The 20,796-nt window shown below is 35.3% G+C and overlaps 1 protein-coding gene across 1 annotated transcript in view; it reads right to left on the bottom strand.

Annotated features, from left to right (window-relative positions):
• Positions 1 to 20,796, bottom strand: part of Rmdn1 (regulator of microtubule dynamics 1) — a 34,683-nt gene that overhangs the window by 4,524 nt on the left and 9,363 nt on the right. The window contains exons 3-8 of the mRNA XM_010606447.3: positions 20,021 to 20,108; positions 18,634 to 18,793; positions 7,308 to 7,397; positions 4,878 to 4,933; positions 3,480 to 3,567; positions 2,489 to 2,519 (exon numbers count right to left, since the gene is read on the bottom strand). Coding sequence (XP_010604749.1) covers positions 2,489 to 2,519; positions 3,480 to 3,567; positions 4,878 to 4,933; positions 7,308 to 7,397; positions 18,634 to 18,793; positions 20,021 to 20,108 — 513 coding nt within the window. The remainder of the gene's footprint in view (positions 1 to 2,488; positions 2,520 to 3,479; positions 3,568 to 4,877; positions 4,934 to 7,307; positions 7,398 to 18,633; positions 18,794 to 20,020; positions 20,109 to 20,796) is intronic.

The raw sequence follows: 20,796 nt of genomic DNA, 5'->3' as shown, positions 1-20,796 counted from the left end.
TGAACACAACTAAGTGAATGTTACACATGAATGATTTACCAGAAGTACAACCAAGCGCTACAAGAAGCCAAGAAAAAAGTCAGATCATAATCAGTACTCACTTGGATGAATGAAAAATTTTTTTCCAGTGTTCAGATTGAGCCTGTCCGTCTTGAATGACAGACAAACGCTCTAACAGTGAGCTGTATCCCCAGCCTTTTTAAAAAAATTTTGAGACAGGGCCAGACTTGGTGGAGCACACCAAGCATTTGATCCCAGCATTTGATTGGCTGAAGCAGGAAGATCACCACAAGTTGAAGGCCCTGACAGGTTTTGGCTGTGTTACTCAGGTTAGTTTCAAATTTGGAATCCTCCTAACTCAACCCTCACCCTCCCTAGTAGCTGGGAATACGGACACATACCACCATGCCTCACTAGGATGAACAAGATTTTAACAGAATAAAGTGAACATTCTTGGCAAAAGGAAAAAACATGAGCAAAAAGCCTGTGGATGTGAGTAGCTAACAATGGTCACCAGAGACTAGGAAGGGGAAAAGGTGACAGGAAGATTGGATAGGGCGTACCAAAATGATTCGGAGGAAAAAAGACCTATAGAACAGGAGGATGACTGTAGTTTATTCCAACTTACTATATATTTTGTAAGTAACTACAAGCGAGTCCAGAGCTCAACATAAACAAACAATAATGTTTAAAGAGATGGAGATAGTAATAACCCAGATTTGATCATTACATATTGTATACATGTACTGAAGTATCACACTGTTCTCCATAAATGCATACAAGTATGGATTCATAAAAAGAAAAAATAAATTTCAAACCTACGAATGAAAGCATGGAAGTATGTTTTCAATAACCACTAATTCTTCACATAGTTACCACCTAAAAAACCTGGAACCCTCTATACGAAGAGCATACTGTCTGGGGCTGAAGGTATGGCTCAGTGGTATAACCATTTACCAGGTGCTAGGCAGGCCCTGTGTTCAAACCCCAGCGCCAAAAAGAAACAAGCAAGGCATGGTGACACGTGCCTGGAATCCCAGCTCTTTGGGAGAGTGAGGCAAAAATATCACAAGTTCTAACCCAGCCAGGGCTCAAAATTATAAAATAAAATTTTAAAAAGGTTGGGCATGTAAATCAGTTCAAGCCTCCTTACCTCAAAAAAAGAAACAAAGCATACTTTTTCCTGGATATAAGTATGATTAACTTCATTGCCTTCTAACTCAGAACTGTTTAACCCCAATTTATGTATCTTTGTGTGATGATACACTGAACTTCTTAGGTTAAGTATACTGACTGATCCGTTTACAAAGTCATCTTGCCAATTTGCCAAGAACTGCCTGCCACTCTGCCAGGCAATGAGGAAATGACTGTGGTGAGCCAAAATCAAAATCCCCATCTTCCCAGAGCCTGTAGCTGTCTACATAAATGCATGTTCATAGTTTGGGGCATTAAAAGCACAGGAGGAGCTTCTGAACCAGCTCTGAGCCATAATGGAAGGGTGCCTGGAGACAATGATTGAAGGACAGTGACTGAAGTTACCAGGGGTTATTTTAACTCCATGAAGCAGGGCCATATTCTTCTCGGATCCGACCCTTAAGTCTGTAAGGTCCAATTTGTATTTTGTAATTATACTTTAAAATCCCTCTGAGAAAATTTCATTCCTACAGTCATATAAATGATATATAGTGTGATCATAAAAAGGTATCAAAGGCAGTAATAAACCAAATTTATCAATTAGAGACTAAACAGTCAAATATAAATCTTCAGCAAACTATTTTTTTAAAAAAGTAAAATATTATTTATAAAAGCATTTGAATAGGTCCATATGTGTAAGATCTCTAATAAATACTAGTTCTTCTAAACTACACACAAATTAGATTTTTAGAGTAATTATCTGAGGTGGTTTTATGGTGTATTTGGTAACAAATATTTACATCCCTTATCTTCCTGCTTAGTGTTATAATTATTAAAATGGGCAAATTTGTAGGATGGGGTGATGACAGTTCTACAGGGCTTTTTCAAAAACAAGAAAAACATAAAACACTTTATCACACCAAGACAATATTCTACAATACACCAAAAACTAGAACGATCTAAAACAAGAGTTTTCGCTGAGGTGCCTCTAAGTCACTGTCAGAGCATCAACCTGTATGAACAGCTCTCAGAAGATTAAATTACATTAAATTAAGGATTATTCCAGAACTGCATAACTAATTTCAGTAGTGGTCTACTCAGGTGATCATTATTTTAAAAAAATTTAAAATTGTTTTATAATATTTAGTTTAAAATGTGTAACAGACTAAATAACTTTTTTGGAGGGAGTAGGAGGGGTACCTGGGATCAAATTCAGGACCTTGAGCTTGTGAGGCAGGTGGTGGCACCACTGAGCTAAATCCCCAGCCCCTAAATAACTTATTTTTTAAAATCCTATATACTCAGCATTTATACAATTTTAAGTATATTAAGATATATGAAATTAAAAAGTTACCTTGTTCAGCTCTGTGAAAGTAGCCCAAGGCCTATCACAAATACAAAGAGCACAAACAATATAAAAAGAAAGTTGATTCAGTATTTCTTAAATGTATTTTCTGAATGATCTATTAGTAAATCATCTTAAAATCAATTTTTCAACAATAAGATTAACACAACCAAATGTAACACTTACATCATCAGAGAATAGAAATACAATAGAATATGTGTGCTACTTGTAATAATTTTGTTGCTATTTAGAACATGTACTCTAATTACATATTCTTTTTTTCTTTCTAGTACTAGTAATTGAATCTTTGCACTACATCCCCAGCCTTTTTTACTTATCATTTATAAGAGGATCTCCCTAAATTTCTAAGTTATTCAGGCTGACCTTGAACTTGAGATCCACCTGCCTGTTTCCTTGAATGTGGGGATTACAGGCATGCACCACCATACCTGGTTATACCTCTAAATATTCCTTATATCACATTATACATTAGAATTGTTTTTTCCCAAAGGGAAACAAAACAAACACCTTGTTATGATAGAAATATTGGGAAAACTTTTTCAACTGCCTATTTACTTATACTATGTGATTCTGTGATTAAGTAAACTCAAAATGTTTACCCAGGGGACTGGTAGTGTCACTCAGGGGTAAAGCTCATTTAGTATGTACAAGGCCCTGTGTAACAGTTGCTGTTATTTCTTGTTCTACTTTATGACTTTTAAAGATATAGATGTTAAATGGAAAATGAAGTTAAGATTTTAGCCATTAGCTATTTTAGCTGACAATATAACAATCATCAGCCACTCACCTAAAGGAAAAATTAAAAAGCACTCACCAGTCATGGACAATAAGTATTAAGTCTTTGTGATATGATAGTTGAATTGGATCATTACAAACTTGCTCAAGTCCCTCACTGAATCAGAGCTCCGTATGTGTGGACGTGGTAGAATGTGCTGTAGTTAAGAAATCAGTACTAATTTAACAAAGGACATCATACTACCTCCTCATAGGTGGAACTAGGAGGAGTTGCAAATAGCACTTTAGCAATTCTTCTTTGATACCAAGGCATTTCAGCAAAAGTATAGCACCTACAGAGAAATAAAATAGCATTACACATTCATTACCATCTTTTTTTCACTTAAGGAAGCTAAACATCTCAATAGATATTATAAAAGGAGTCTTCTATTTTTAAACAATTTTATTTTACTTGCATGTTATCCAGTACTTAATATTCACATTGAATTACCTAGAGACTGACATGATCCATTATCTATGTATTTCACGGCTGAATATAAATAGTAACAACAGTACAAGTAGCGATAGATCCTATATCATCCATCACTAAATGATTATCTTTTATTCCTTATAACAACTAAATGATACAGGATCACTACTCTCTGTTTTTTACATAAGGAAAACTTTAGAGAAGTTTAAAAAAATTTATCCAAAAAAAATGACAAAGCTAAATATGATATACATGAATAATAATCACTAACAATTTGAGTCCATTTCTAAACGAGTAAAGCAAATGATTTATATCCAAAAATCTTTACAACTTTCTGATAAAAGAAAGAGAAAAGTTTGAGATTTTTGACTAGAGTCTGAATCCCTTGAGGCAGAAACTTTATCTAATGTTTGCTAACTATGTGATTGTCCCTCAATTATCATTAATCCTTGGTAATTAAAGATCCTCTTTATCCTGAAAAATTTACTTCTCTTTTAGAAGCTTGATACAGGACTGTTTACACTGGTACCCTTTTAGATAGTAAATATTTAGGTCAACAGACTATACCCGAAGGAAGCATTGGCCAAGCTGTTATCTCAAGACTCTTAAGCCAACAAATATGTAACATGTTGGTATGCACTAATATCAGGAAAATAATGATCCATCAGTGGGTGCAAGATCACACTGAGAATCAAAAGAAGAGTTGGGATATAGCTCAGTCATAAAAGGCTTGTCTAGCATGTGAGGCCCCTTGTCTAGCATGTGAGGCCTTAGCGCAGCAAAAAAGAAGACAAGAAAGATTATATTGTTCCTCAGATTAACTTAGTATTTTACAAACTTCAAATGTGAAAAAGATTCTCTTGAGCCTTGTTGTTTTTGGCGAATGAGGATATTACTTCCCAAAAGAGGAAATTTAAATAAAGGCCTACAAGTTTTAAGTTTTTAAGTGTGTGTGTTTCTAAATGACTTGAATAATGATGTTTAACATGATCACAAATTTAGCATCTTCTAACAAGACACATACAAGCACTAGTTAATGAATGAATTTAACATTCTGAACTCCCTTGAGTATTTTGAAGTATTTTTCATCTTGCTTTCGTATGTACTACATTATACATACTATTAAGTAAGATCATACTAAATAGCACTGAAATTTTAAAGAAATCTTCTTACCAAATACCCATAAGGTGAATTGAAGTGGCATCTTTAGGGTTCAGTTCAATTGCTTTCTATCAAGAAATGAGAAAATCATCATATTCATTTTCAAGCAACAATATGTACTTTACTCTGTTTGGTAAAGAAGTCAAGACTTTCTAAACAACCTCAACCCTGCATGTTATTTCTTCTGTAATAGTCAATACCAACTTTCTTCCTCCTGGTTCTTTACTAATGACCTGTACTGAGGTTACTATTTTATAATTCAGAAACTGAGAGGAGGATCTATTAAGCTAAAGAAAAACTAAATCCTTTTTTTGGCAAATCCTAAATGAATACTAAACGAAAAGCATTCTTTCTTAAAAGAACTAGAAGTATTTAATTTTGAAAAATCTCTTCTATATGCAGACTTTGCTTAATTTTGCTACCTGTACTTACTAACAGAAAAATAATAAGTATTCTTAGGACATAACAGAATAACTTTGTACAATATTAACAGTAAGGTGATAAATCCCCCTAATTTATTTACTATGTCAATTAGAATAATTTAAAAGAAGTTACTCTTCAGCCAGCCTGGGCAATTTAGCCTGACCCTGTCTCAAAATAATAAAAGGACTAGGGGTTGTAGCTCAGTGTTAAGAGTGTTTGCCCAGCATGTATAAGACCCTGGGTGCAATCTACTGTACCAAAAAAAAAAAAAAAAAAAAAAAAAAAAAAAAAAAGAAGAAGAAAAAGAAGAAAAATTGCATCTCTTATTCACTATTTTATTAAAAATCATTAAGGAAATCTCACAAATTAATGTTCATCCTAATGAAAAGGAAGGCTTTTTTTTTTTTAAGTTAAGTTTTTCAGTTTACGCTTTTCTGTAAGCCCCCATTTTCACTTTTAGTTTGGTAATATATGAGATGCACAATTTCAAACATTCTTAACAGCTAAGAGCATGGGTTCTGAAAGCAGACTGTCCAGATTCAAATCACAGCTCAATGGTGATTTGACCTCTGCTGACTTTAGTGAATTCTATATTCTTGCTGTGCCCAAGTTTTTTAAAACAAACAGACTGGTAGTGTAGCTCAGTGGTAGTATTTGCCCACCATGTATATTTCTTTGTCCTGAGTCACAGAGTAATTAGGTAATCTAGTTATACTACTAAGAAAATTTTTTTCCTGAACCTAAGATACCAAAAACAGTATTTCATACCATTATTTTATGTGCCACTGAAAAAGAAAAAAACACTGCTGCCAATTATACTGTAAGGTACTACTGACTGCATAATGCAATCAGAATTCAAAGATCCGAAAATATGGGATGTGCATTGATTACATTGTAAAACACAAAATAGCTGTCTTCGATATTACTGATGCCTGAATAAGAAGTCAAGGCCCTGACTCCCAGTCCTCTGTTGCTCTTCACTTGTAGCTGCATAAACTGAAACTGACACTATGACCATAAAGTCTCAAAGCCACAGGACAGCACCTCCAGTACTGTCCCTGTGTGTGCTTCTGCTGCTTTTTCTCCTTCGTATTTTTAAAAGAAATACATATCCTCAGGTTTTCATGTTCATTTATTTTAGGACTGACTAGCTATGAAAAGATAACAGACTCCTACAGAATTATTGGCAGCTAAAGAAGAATCTGCTCTAAGTGAGTTAATTTTAGAGGGGAATATTAAAGCACACAATACACAAAAAAACATAACCCTAACTAGAATTATCACTACTCAGGCCAGGAATTTAGCTCAGTGGTGCCACTGTCTGCCTTGCAAGCACAAGGTCGTAAGATTGATCCCTGGTACCAAAAAAAAAAAAAGAATTATCACTACTCTACTGGTATGTCAGTTGGGTTAGATGTTTCATTAGGTCATGTGGGTATTCTGGACCTTTTATGACCAGTTTCCTTCCACAGAAACTGGGCTCAGCTATCACTTAATTAGATCATCAGAATGTTACAGAGTGTGCTGCAAACAGGTTTGATAAAAGTTTATACACTGGAACGTTCCCCTCAGAACTCTCACTCTTGAAGGCTAGCTATGGTGCAATAAAGAAGCTTCGTTTAGACCACAATGACAAGACAAATGGGCAGGAACTCTAGATAGAAAGGCACTCTAGAACATTTAAGGCACAGCTGAGGGCCTGGGTAATGGATGTGGCCATCTACATGACCTTATGTATACCAAGTAGGGCAGAAGCACCACAGGACTCAGCAAAACTAAAATAAGTAACCCAGTGCTTTAGACTGTTTTCCAAGAGATAAAATCTGGCCATGTTTACCCAGACTGATCCAGAAACCCTAGGTTCAAGGGATTCCCATGTCTAAGGTTCTTGAGGAACTGGAACTACAGGTCCCAGCTACCATGCCCAGCTTCAGGCCATTAAGTCTCAGGTGATTTGGGAAATTGAACAGGACGATAATTGACTTTTTAAATTCATAAACTTGAACAGTTCATCAGTACCTCAAAATGCTCCTTGATAATGTAGGCATTTGCAATTTTAACCTTGATGCCTTCATAATCTCCAACATCACTAATGCAGATTGCATACCACTATGAGTAGAAAGAAAAAGGTGTGAGAATACTCTTAATAACTGATTTAATACAAAGAAAAATCAAACAATTGTTTATTTCTCAACTGTCATTCTCATTTAACAAAAGTTATTGAGCATAAAAACAGTGCTAAATATAGAAGAATATACAAAAAAAAGTGGGCATGGCTCAATTTCAGGGACAGGACATTTTTTGTAGATAACTACATTACAGGGTATGAAGCAGTGAATTTAAGAAAACTGCCACTACAATGAGGCAGTAATGGGTTGTGTTTATAGTCCGAGTATAAATTTAGGAAATCTTGTAAATGCGTATCTATCACCTCATCTTCTTTTCTGGGATCTGCCTCTTTTACAGCACTGTGTTAGTCGGAACAGCAACAACTGTCAATTGTGACATTGTCCTCATAGCTACAGGAAGAAAGCAGATCAAAAGGAAGCAGCTTGAGTCCCTACCCACCCCGCAAGAAATGAATCTAAAATATCCAAGCTTGCTGGGTGCATGCCTGTAGTCCCAGCACTTGGAAGGCCGGCAGATTGCTTTGAGTTTGAGGCCATCCTGGACTACGAAGTAAGTTCAAGTGCAGCCTGAACAGGAGTCCCTGTCTCAAAAACAAACAGAGCCAAGCTTCATAAACCCAAGTGCTGTGGAAAAATTACAAAACTTAGGTTAAGGCAGAAGAAAAGAAAGTGAACACAGATTTGTAAATAATACCACTGAGGAGAGATAATGAAGTCTTAGAGCAATCAAACCAGTTTTCTCCTGAGGCCCAAAAGAACCCTGCCTTTGGCTTCTATGAAATAAAATAGTTTCTTTTAATCCCCTCATTCCCTTTTTTGTTTGAGCCAATTAAGATCTCTGCTTTCTTGATAGCAGCCATTCTTTGTGGGGTAAGGTGGAATCTCAGTGTTGTTTTCATCTGCAACTCTCCAGTGACCAGTGATGTGGCACATTTTTTCATATATTTACTTGCTGTTTTTACTTCTTTATATGAGAAATGTCAGTTCATTTCAGATGCCCATTTTTTAATCGGGTCTTTATATTTGTGGGGGCTATTTTGAGTTCTTTATATATTCTAGATAGTAGTCCTTTGTCTGAGGAGCAGTTGGTAAAAATTTTTTCCCACACTGTAGGTTGTCTCTTAGTTCTGTTGATGGTTTCTTTTGCAGTGCACAAGCTTTTTAACAAGATGAGATCTCAGTTGTTGATTCTTTCTGCTAGTTCCCGTTCTACTGAGGATTTGTTCATAAAATCTTTTCCTATGCCAATGTCTTCCAGAGTTCTGCCTAACTTATCTTCCAGCAAGTTTAGTGTTTCTGTTTTAATATTTAGAACTTTAATCCACTTGGATTTTAATTTAGTGCATGGTGCAAGATAAGGGTCTAGTTTTAATCTTTGGCAGGTTGAGATCCAGTTTTCCAACACCATTTATTAAAGAGGCTATCTTTCCTCCAGTGGGATGGTAAGCTCCTTTGTCAAAGATGATGTAGCTGAGTACATCTGGAGTTGTTTTTGTGTCTTATAATCTATTCCACTGATCCTCCGATGTGTTTCTTTGCCAGTACCATGCTGTTTTTATCATAGTGGCTTTCAAACAATAACAAATGTTGGCGGGGTTGTGGGGAGAAAGGAACCCATCTCCATTGTTGGTGGGAGTGCAGAATGGGCAACCTCTATAGAAATCAATATGGAGACACCTCAAAGAGCTGGGACTAGAGGTTCCATTTGACCCAGCCATCCCTCTGCTGGGTATCTTTCCAAAAGAATTAAAAGAATCATATCACAGAGATACATGCGCACCTATGTTTATAGTGGCACAGTTTGAAATAGCTAAAACTTGGAAACAGCCCATTTGCCCATCAGTTGGAAACTGGATAAAGAAACTAGATAAACTGGTTTTTCTATAAAATGGAATATTACTCAGCCATAAAGAATGAAAAATTAGATTCATTCATAGGAAAATGGATACATATTGAGGATATACTCTGAAATGAAATAAATAAGTCACACATGTGTAAACAGTGTGAATAAACTATAATAGTACATAAGATCCTAATGATAGTGTGAAATAGGAAGAAAGTGGTAAAGGTGTAGGGAAAGTGGGAAGGGTAGGGGAAAGCTAATAAATGAAAAAAATATATGAGAAAATGAAAAAATAGAAATGAAGTGTTTGTAAAGGGGGAGGAGAGAAGGGGTGAAGGGAGGGCAGGGACAAGGGGAAAAAATGAGAACTAAGACCTGTCATGTAAAGGTACAAGATCCCAATAATGAATGTAACTGTACTGTATACCTAAAATGTACCAATAAACTCAATGAGGAAAAAAATTTTTTAAAAAAAGATCTTAACATACTTTCTGTTTAAATGTATTTTCCGAATTTTTTATATCCTGATATGTTTATTAGAAAAATTTTTAAAGTATACTTTTTTTTTGTACCAGGGATCGAACTCGGGTCCTTATGCTGGCAAGGTAAGAGGTGGAACCACTGAGCTAAATCCCCAGCCCTAAAGTATACTTTAAAACACACAAACCTTTCTTGATTATGCTCACTCATAAGTCTTCACTGACACTTACCCAGTTATGGAAACCCAGTATGAGAGGAACACATGGCTTCAAAGTTGGAGCTCTGACCTTCTCGCCCATATCAGCACTCTAGATAAAATTCACCTCTTATCAGAGGATAGTGTGTATGTTGTTTAGTGGTAGAGTGCTTGCCTAGCATGGAAAGCATGACAAGTATTTGTAAGGAGATACAGAAATTAGAATCCTCAAATGCTTCCAGTGGCAATGTAAAGCAAATAGTGCAGCTGCTCTGGGAACAGTTTCAGTTCCTCAGTAAGAATTACCATATGAACCACCAATTCCACTCCCTGATATATACTCAAACGAACTGAAAACAGGTATTTAAACAAATATCTGTATTTGAAATTCACAGCTACACTACTAACAACAGTCAAACATACTGGTAAACCTAATATCCATCAACTAATGAAAGGATAAATAAAATATAGTATATCCACACAATGGATTTTTATTCCCTCATTTAAAAAGGAATTTAGTGCTAACATATAGGTGGACTTCACTGGTAACTTAAAGGTGACAGACATGAATTATCACATATTGTATGATTCTACTTACGTATATGAAATATCCAGAGCAGGTAAAGTGACAGGCACAGAAAGCAGATTAGTGGCGGCAAATAGATGGTACAAAGAGGGAATGAGAGTGACTGCTTCATGTCAATGGGTTTTGTGAGAGATGATAAAAATGGTTTGGAATTACTGTGCTAGTTACACAACCCTATAAATCTCAATTGTTACTGGATTAAACAATTTAAAATGGTTAATTTTATGGTATGTAAATTTAAGCTCAATTTTAATTGAAAACAAGAATTTACACAAAAATTTGAACACAATTATTTATAGTGATATACGTTCAGTAGCCAAAAGATGGAGATAACATAAATATTAGCCCATCAGCTGAAAAAACATTTTTAAAACTATGTACCCATACAACAGAACTTTATTTAGCCATAAAAAAGAATGAAGCAGGCTGGGTGTGGTGGCACACGCCTATAATCCTAGCACTGGGGAGGCTGAAGCAGGAGGATTGCTGTGAGTTCAAGACCAGCCTGGGCTAGTGAGTTCCAGGTCAGTCTCAACTATACAGTGAGACCCTGTCTCAAAAAACAAAAACAAAAAAGAATGAAGCACAGTCACTTGCTTAAACAGGGATAAAGCTTGAAAATATTACATCGTGTGAAAGAAGCCAAACATACAACGCCACATATTATGCAAGACAAAAGTAAGTTAGTGCTTGCCACAGAACAGGAGGGGACAATCTAGGCTATCTGGTAATAATGGAAGTGTTCTGGAATTAGATGCTAATAAGGGTTGTTCATTATTGAATATACTAGAACATTAAATTTTATATTTTTAAATGGTAAATTTTATGAAATATGAAGTATATCTCAGTAAAAAATGCTATGAAATTAATGAAAATAAAAATGAAAGCAAGACCTATCACCTGCCTATAAGGAGTATATGTTAAATAGAGAAACAAGCTTGTAGTCCTAGCTACTCAGGAGGGTATGCAACATGGTAAAATCTGGTCTCAAAACACAACAATAACAAAAAAAGAAACACAATAAAGTTAAAAGTTAAAGGGCAGAAAAGTATATACCATGCTAACATTAATCAAAAGAGGCAAAAATGACTACATTAATATCAAAGACTATAAAGCAGAATATTTGTAGAGATGAAGATTACTTTCTAATGACAAGTCAATTTACACACTATGACCAAATAGAATTCATCCCAGGGATACAGAGATGGTTCTACATATGCAAATCAATAAATATAATACACCACAACAACAGAGCCAAGGACAAAAATCACTCGATTAGATCAATAGATGCAAAAAAAGCATTTGACAAAGTGCAACACCCATTCATGATAAAAACCCTACAGAAAATTTTAATACATAGTCTTTATTGCAATCTGATAAAAGCAATTATAACAAACCAACAGCCAACATCATAGTAAATAGTAAAATACTGAAACTTTTCATTCTAAAATCAGGAACAAGACAAGAATGTCTACTATCACTACTCTTATTCAATATACTTCTGGAACCATTAGATGGAGCAAATAGGTAAGAGAAAAAAATAGAAAGGAGTAAATATAGCAAAGGAAGAAGTTAAATTATCATTATTTACTGATGACATAGTACCCTACATGGAATATTCCAAAACCTCCAACAAAAAGTCTAGATTTAATAACCAAATTCAACTATGCAGCTGGATACAAAGTCAACACTTAAAATTAACAGCATTCCTGTACACAAATAACAAACTCAACAAGAAAGAAATTAGGGAAACCACACCTTTCACAGTAGCATCCAACAAAATGAAATACTTAGGAATCAACCTAATGAAGGAAGTTAACACTTTTACATTGAAAACTACAGTACTCTAAAGAAGGAGATGAAGAAGATATCAGAAAATGGAAAGATATCCCTTGTTCTTGGGTAGGAAGAACCAATAGTGAAAATGGACATATTCTCAAAATTGTTACACATATTTAATGCGATCATGCCCAAAATACCAGTATCATAACTCACAGAATTAAGAGAAAAAATCCTAAAATTCATTTGGAATCAGAAGAGACCTAAAATTTTAAAAAGCAGTTCTGAGCAACAAAGGCAAGGCAGGGGACATCACAATCCTGGACTTAAAATTATACTACAAAACTACTGTGAAAAAAACAGCACAGTCCTGGCAAAAATAAAACACACCTCAAGGATCAATGGATCAGAATAGAAGATGGAGAAACAACTCTAAACACACTAAGGTACCCTATCATTGACAAAGAGGCTAAACACATTCACTGGAAGAAATAGCCTCTTTAATAAATGGTGCTGAGAAAACTGGCTTTCCACATATGAACAATTAAACACCTATAATCTTTCACCATGCACTAAACTAAAACTGAAATGTATCAAAGATCTAAGTATTATAACAGAAACAACCTGCTGGAAGATAGAACAGGTAAAACTCTTAAAGATGTAAGTATTCCCAGGTTTCTGAGGACCGGAGCTGCGTGGGCCACCAGCAGCACCCCCACATCTGGCAAATGGGCTGTGCCAATATCTGGATCAACAACAAAAAGGCACAGGGGGATCATAAAAGCCATTGTTCTGAGCTCCAGAAGATAGAGCAGAAATGAACAACAGAGAGAGGGGCTCTCTGAGGCTCGCTGATGAAAACTGAAGCCCACTGGGAAACTGAAGAGATCTGTGCAATTACAGGCACACCAGACCACCATAGTTGGTAAGTTGGAGGGATCACCACCTCTCATGGGAACCTGGACTATCTCTAGGGGAAAGAAGGTTGGAACCTGCAGTAGAACCTTGCAGAGTTCAATCCAGCAGTAGGTGAGGGAGTTCAACTTGGGCTTTGCAACAAGAAATCAGCCTGAATGTCAGGGGACTGCTGCTCGCTTCTAAGACTAATTCACTTAGATCTGTACACTGCTACCCACGCTGTCTATTGTGACAGCAGGCATAACTGAAAGAGGCCCTTTATTTTTATTTTTAGTTTATATTTTTATCCAATTAGTTTATTCTCTTATTTTTAATTTTTACTTTTTTTGTTCTTTTTAAATTTCTTCTTTTTTGTCTTTCTCCACCCCACACACACACCGCTTGCTAAACACCTTGTTTTTCATTTCTCTCCCTTTTTGTTCCTGTTCTTGTCCTAATTTGGATTTCTTTTTCTTTCTTTTTCATTACTTCTATTTCTTTCTCTCAGTTGCCATTAGTTTTATAGGAAAGTGAATACAGTTTCTAGCTACCCAACTGCTGTTAGTTTTTTCTGATCTTGTCTTTGTGCTTTCATTCTCTTTTCCCCTTGTCTTTAGCAGTTTCCCAAAGTTTGCCTGATCTCCCTGTGTCCACTGGCCTCACTTCTAACCATTCCCTATCCTCTACCTATCCCTCCCCTCCCCAACTCCTCCTAAGTCCTCATCTCAAAGTGTAAAGTTATTACACTGAAGAGTTTATTCACTATAAACATATTCAGGGCTGGTCCTTGATTTTGATTTAATTCACATAATTAAAGGTGACAGATTAATAGCTATCACAAATTGTCATTCTTTAAACTGTGCTCAATGCTATTGTTGCTGCTGATTGTTATCACTTGGGCTAAGGTGTTATGATTGATCTAATCAGTTGTTCTTCCTGGTATACGGAAAACCAGATTGCCTAAGAGTCATTAGAGACTCAAAACCTAAAGACCAGCTATATCTGGAAGACACCTCTGAGAAGCAATCATTCCATAATACAAGCAATACAGACACTTACAATAAGCAATATTGAAGTAACAACCCAGGAATTAAACCAAAAATAGTACCAACAACAAAAATAGAAATGAGAAGACACCTTGGCAAGGCACAAACCCAGACTTCCAGCTCATCAAATGCAAATTCTGGGAGAAACAAGATGGAAAAATCTGATAATCTACCACCTGGACACCCTGAACTGATAGCAAAGGAAGTAATAAAACAGATGAATGAGGCTCTAGAAAAATTCAAAGAAGAAATAATTTCCCAGATAACTACAGGTAGTGAGCATGAAAGACATGATTAGAGACTCTAGAACAGAAACAGATTAAAAAAAATAGATGAGCTAAACACCACGATGGAAGCCATGAATGCCCAACATAGCAAAGAAATAGAATCCATGAAACAGATTCTAACAGGTATCCAGGAGATTAAAAACTCCATTGAAAGTACTTGTAAAAGAATATCAGATATAGAAGACAGAATTTCAGTAAGTGACCATGAAAAAAAATCTCTTAAAAATAGTAAGGGATCATGAGAAATCGAGAAGAGAAAGAAATAATAATTATAAATATATATGCAGCAAATGCTAATACCCCCAACTACAAAAAACAAATATTAATGGACATGAAAAACCAAATAAGCACTAATACAATTGTACTGGTAAAAATCCCGCTGTCACAAATAGACAGGTCATCTAGACAAAAAAAATCAGTAATGAAATATTAGAATTGAACCAAGCTTTTGAACAAATGAACTTCAAAGATGTCTACAGAGTGTTCCACCCCAAAAAATCAGAATATACATGATTTTCGGCTGCACATGGGTCATTCTCCAAAACAGACCACATGCTAACCCACAGAACATGTTTAAGTAAATACAAAGGAACTGAAGTTTTACCCTGTATATTAATCAGACCATAGAGCAACTAAACTAGAGATCAACAGCATAAGAAACCACAAGCACTCCACAAACACATGGAAACTGAATAACACTCTCTTGAATAACCAATGGCTCACAGAGGAAATTAAAGAAGAAATTAGGCAGTTTTTACAAAAAAATTATAATGCCAATACAACATACAGGAATCTACCGGACACAATGAAAGCAGTTCTACAAGGGAAATAAATATTAGTGAATGCCAATAGTAGGAAAACAGAGCGAGCTCAAATACACAACCTAATGCTGAAACTCAAGCTCCTAGAAAAGGAAGGGCAAGAAAAACCCAAAGCTCACACAAGGGAGGAAATTATAACGATCAGAGCAGAAATCAATGCAATGAAGACTAAGAGAACGGCACACACACACAAAAAAAAAAAAAAAAAAAAAAAAAAAGCACAAACACCAAACACAAAAAAAAAAAAAAAAAAAAAAAATCAATGAATTGAAGAGATAGTTTTTGAAAGAATAAATAAAATTGAAAAAATCCTGAGTCAACCTTATCAAAAAAAGGAAAGACAAGATTCAAATCCATGCAATTAGCAACGAAAAAGGTGAAATCACAACAGATCCAGCAGAAATCCAGAGGATCATCAATACTTGCTTCAAGAACCTGTACTCTAATAAAATGGAAAAGAGCCGGGTGTGGTGGTGCACACCTGTAATCCCAGCACTCGGGAGGCTGAGGCAGGAGGATCACTGTGAGTTCGAGACCAGCCTGGGCTACATAGTAAGTTCCAGGTCAGTCTCAACTACATAGTGAGACCCTATCTCAAAAACAAAAAAACAAAACAAAAAATAAAATGGAAAAGAGAAGAAATGGACAGATTTCTAGATACACATGAATTACCAAAGTTGAACATAGAAGATATAAAAATTCTAAATACCCCAATTATAATCAGTGAAATTGAAAATGTAATTAAAAATTTACCAACAAAGAAAAGCCGAGGTCCCGATGGCTTCACTGCTGAATACTACAAGACATTTAGAGAAGAACTACTGCATTTACTCTTTAAATTCTTCAGTGAAACTGAAAGGGAAGCAATACTTTCAAATTCATTCCTGGAAGCAAGTGTTACTTTGATTCCAAAGGCAGAGAAAACCAAAAAAGAGAACTAGAGGCCAATCTCCCTAATGAACACAGATGCAAAAATCCTCAACAAGACACTGGCAAACAGAATACAGAGGGACTTCAAAAAGATTATATAACCTGACCAAAAATTATACAACCTGACCAAGTGGGACTCATCCCAGGGATACAAGGATTGTTCAACATACAAAAATCAGTAAATGTAAAACATTATATTAACAGAGCCAAGGTCAAAAACCACATGATCGTCTCAATAGATGCAGAAAAAGCATTTGACAAAATCCAACACCCATTCATGATAAAAACCCTATAGAAAGCTGGCAATAGATGGTTTTTATATCAGCCTGATAAAGGCTATATATGAAAAATGAACAGCCAATATCATACTAAATGGTCAAAAACTGAAAACCTTCACACTAAAATCAGGAACAACACAAGGATATCCACTATCACCACTCCTGTTCAACACAGTACTGGAAACATTAGCCACAGCAATTAAACAAGAGAAAGAAATAAAAGGAAGAAAGAAAAGGAAGAAGTTAAACTGTTATTATTTGCTGAAAATATGATACTGTACATAGAAGACTCCAAAAACCCTGCCAAAAGACTTCTAGACTTAATTGACAGGCTCAGTAGAATAACTGGATACAAGGTCAACACTCAAAAATCAACAGCCTTCTGGTACCCAAATAATAGACTCACTGAGAGAGAAAATAGGGAAACAATTCCTTTTATAATAGCATCCAAAAAAATGAAATACCTAGGAATCAAACTAAACAAGGAAGCAAAAGACCTCTACACTGAAAACTACAGCACTGAAGAAAGAGATTGGAGAGGATATAAGAAAATTGAAAGACATTCCTTGTTCCTGGGCAGAAAAAAACCAATATAGAAAAAATGGCCATACTTCCAAAACTGCTATATAGATTTAATGTAATCCCAATTGAAATCCCAACAGTGTATTTCATAGGACTAGAGAAAACAATCCAAAAATTCACTTGGAACCAGAAGAGACCCAGAATATCAAAAGCAATATTAGGCAACAGAGACATGATGGGGGGGTATCACAATCCCCAACTTGAAGCTGTACTACAAAGCCAATACAATAAAAACAGCATGGTACTGGCAAAGAAACACACATAAGATCAGTGGAATAGATTAGAAGATACAGAAACGACTTCAGACATACTCAGCCACCTCTCATCTTTGACAAAGAAGCCAACCATCCTCACTGGAGGAAAGCCTCTTTAATAAAAGCTGTTGGAAAAACTGGATTTCAACCTGCCAAAGATTAAAACTAGATCCTTATCTTTCACCATACACTGAACTATAATCCAAGTGGATTAAAGATCTAAATATTGAAACAGAAACACTAACTGGAAAATAAATTAGGTAGAACTCTTGAAGACAATGGCATAGGAAAAAACTTTATGTACAAATCCTTAGTAGCACAGGAACTAGCACAAAGAATCAACAACTGGGATCTCATCTCATTAAAAAGCTTCTGCACTGAAAGAGCAACCACCAACAGAGCTAAAGGACAATCTATGATGTGGGAAAAAGTCTCATCACCTGCTCCTCAGACAAAGGGCTACTATCCAGAATATATAAAAAACTCAAAAAAATAAGCCCCCCCATATACAAAGACCCAATTCAAAAAATGGGTATCTGAAATTAACAGACATTACTTAGACAAAGAAGTAAAAGCATCAAATAAATACATGAAAAAATGTTCGACATCACTGGTCATTAGAGAGATGCAGATGAAAACAACACTGAGATTCCATCTTACCCCAGAAAGAAAGAAATCAACTAACAAGAAATGCTGGCAGGGTTGTGTGGAGAAAGGAATGCTTCTCCATTGTTAGTGCAGATGAAAACAACACTGAGATTCCATCTTACCCCAGAAAGAATGGCTACTATCAAGAAATCAACTAACAAGAAATGCTGGCAGGGTTGTGTGGAGAAAGGAATGCTTCTCCATTGTTGGTGGGAGTGCAGTGGGTCTCAACTACTGAGCTGCTTATATTCCTACCTTGACATAAAACAGAAATACAATGTTCCAAAAAAAGAGAAAATATTTGTCAAGGGCTTCTATTAGAAATAAAGATAGAGGTAATTCATGAAATCTTTTTCACTTTTGTTTAAAAATAAGCATCCACAAAAATAATTCCCAGAGTGCTGGAATTAGAGGCATGCACCACCATGCCCAGCTAAAACTACTTTTTGTAGAAAATTATAAATATAAGTATAAATATTCCTACTTCTTTAAAATATAACAATTTTCTTTGCTATGAAAACTAGGAATAGTCCAGAACAGGCCAGCATTCCTTTCCACAAATGACGACAGCTGATTGTAACCATCTCACCTTATGGGCAGCGAAGCTCAACTCATCTCTTTCCAGTGCTCTCTTTGCGTACTCAAGGGCTTCGTACACAAGAAGCTTCTTCTCCTCCTCTGAAGTCCTGCTGAGCTGCGCTCTATCATGAGACGCCCGTGCCAAACGCCACAGTAATTGTGCATCTTCGCTAATTTGAAATAAAACATAAAATCACCATTTACACTCACATTTAGAAACTGTTAAAGTTCACATCACTATACAAGCACTCAGAAGGCTGGGGCAAGAGGACCACCAGGTGTGGATACACAGTAAGTTCAAGGGAAGTTAGGAATAGTATATTTATAATTCAATATATATAAGCTAACTATCTTAGAGCTTACTTTTCAAGTTATCACTAAAACAAAAATGCCAAAACAACCACCTCAGACTCCTGAAGGTGGAATGGAGAAGAAAATCTTGATCCTATAGATACTTAAGGAGTAAAACTGATGAATCTCGAGGAGAAAGCTGGTTTGGGGAATCAAAGAAAGGTGAAAATGACAGAATTTTTAGTTTAGATTAGTCACCTGCATTAGTAAATTACACGAAATTCCATTTAGTCTCATTTGACTTAAAAGGTTAAGCCTTCCTCTATCTATACCCTCCAAAGAAATGAACACACCAGATGCTCTACACTAAACATGTAGTTTTTCTGAAAAACTGTACGTCTAAATAGTTACCTTTCATTGGTGACAATTACCCCAAATTCTGATGAATTTATTTAAATCATGTATGAACCAATAAGGAATTAACAGAAAAAAAAGAGAAATACAAAATATACAAGATGTGAACAAAATATACAGTGAATGTTACAGTAAAGGACACTTTGTCATTACCTCCTCTTAAAATACTCCCCTCACTTATCCCATCATTCCTCCACCTTAACATTTCTGGAAGTTCTCTTTCCTGCCTTTACAAGGTATAATCAAAAGTACAGTGACTGCTACATGCCATCCAACAGAAAGGCAGGCTTGGATACCTTATGGTCTTGTCCTCATCTATTTTATTCACAGGATCTGGTACTCTGTGACTTCTAGCTCTTCAGCAAAATCAAACTGAACACGAAAGAAACATTTTGAATGGATTCAAGACATCAAAGAAGTGAAGACATTGAGGCAGCAATGACAACACAACTAAAGCCTCAAAAGAGGACTTCTGGAAAGCGCAAGAATGAGGAATAAGCATGTTTGAAGTCAGGGGTAGTATTTTGAGGGATTAATGGCAATGCATCCTTTATTGTAATAAATTTTTTCAATTTACATATTCACTGTATTTGTTAATTACACACTATAGATAGCTGAGGTAAATATATATTCCAAAGCAAAATGGAAAATTTTAAGGAAACCTAAGGCCAGGCCTCTCATACATTGCCTACCTTTCCTTGTACTGAGTTAGCAATTCATAAAGTTTTTCTGTTTCTCCACTTTCATACAGGTAGTCTGCTTGTTCAAGGATCTCTTCAACTTTTAAAATTATAAAAGAAAAAAGATATAAGTAGGTCTTTCTAAATAAGATGGCAATAATTTTAGGAAATATAAACACTTTTGTATAAAAGCTAGCAAAATCAGACATAAAAAATACCTTATAAGAAAAGAAAAAAGTTCTGAAGAATCTAGATGAAATATGGCAGAAATAAATATGAAATTATTTTAATAAATGATTTACTGAAGCTATGGAAAGTAAAATTTGAAAATTCACTGTGATAGTATGATAGGTAGATTTTTTTTTAATGAAAAAAAATTTCATTTGGAAGAATTTATGGCACATATCCCTACTGTATCATCCATTGAAGAAAAGGATCAAACTCATCCACTTGTAGCACTGAGTATTATTAATTTACATAGACTGAACCATACAATTTTACTAAATTCTCTTATAAGCTAATTTATACTTATACATTATTAGGGAAAAATATTCAAATCTGTTATCAAAAACTTAGATGAAGTTAAATACACAAAGAATCTGAAACTTACCACCTTGGCACTGTGTTCCAACCAATGTTTATATCTGCTTTATATGTGACCATAAAATAAATAAGCCTTATTGATAGTGTAATGCTGTAAAAGACTTCCTACTTAATGATCAAAGAGTAAATTTGAAATTTAGTAAATTCCAACTATTACTGTAATGATTTGGATCTTACGGTCTTAA

This window comes from Fukomys damarensis, unplaced genomic scaffold (assembly GCF_012274545.1).
Source record: "Fukomys damarensis isolate Sample0158 unplaced genomic scaffold, DMR_v1.0_HiC HiC_scaffold_5, whole genome shotgun sequence".
NCBI lineage: Eukaryota > Metazoa > Chordata > Mammalia > Rodentia > Bathyergidae > Fukomys > Fukomys damarensis.
Note: the sequence above shows the minus strand (reverse complement) of the source record. Positions and strands in the feature narration are given on the sequence as shown.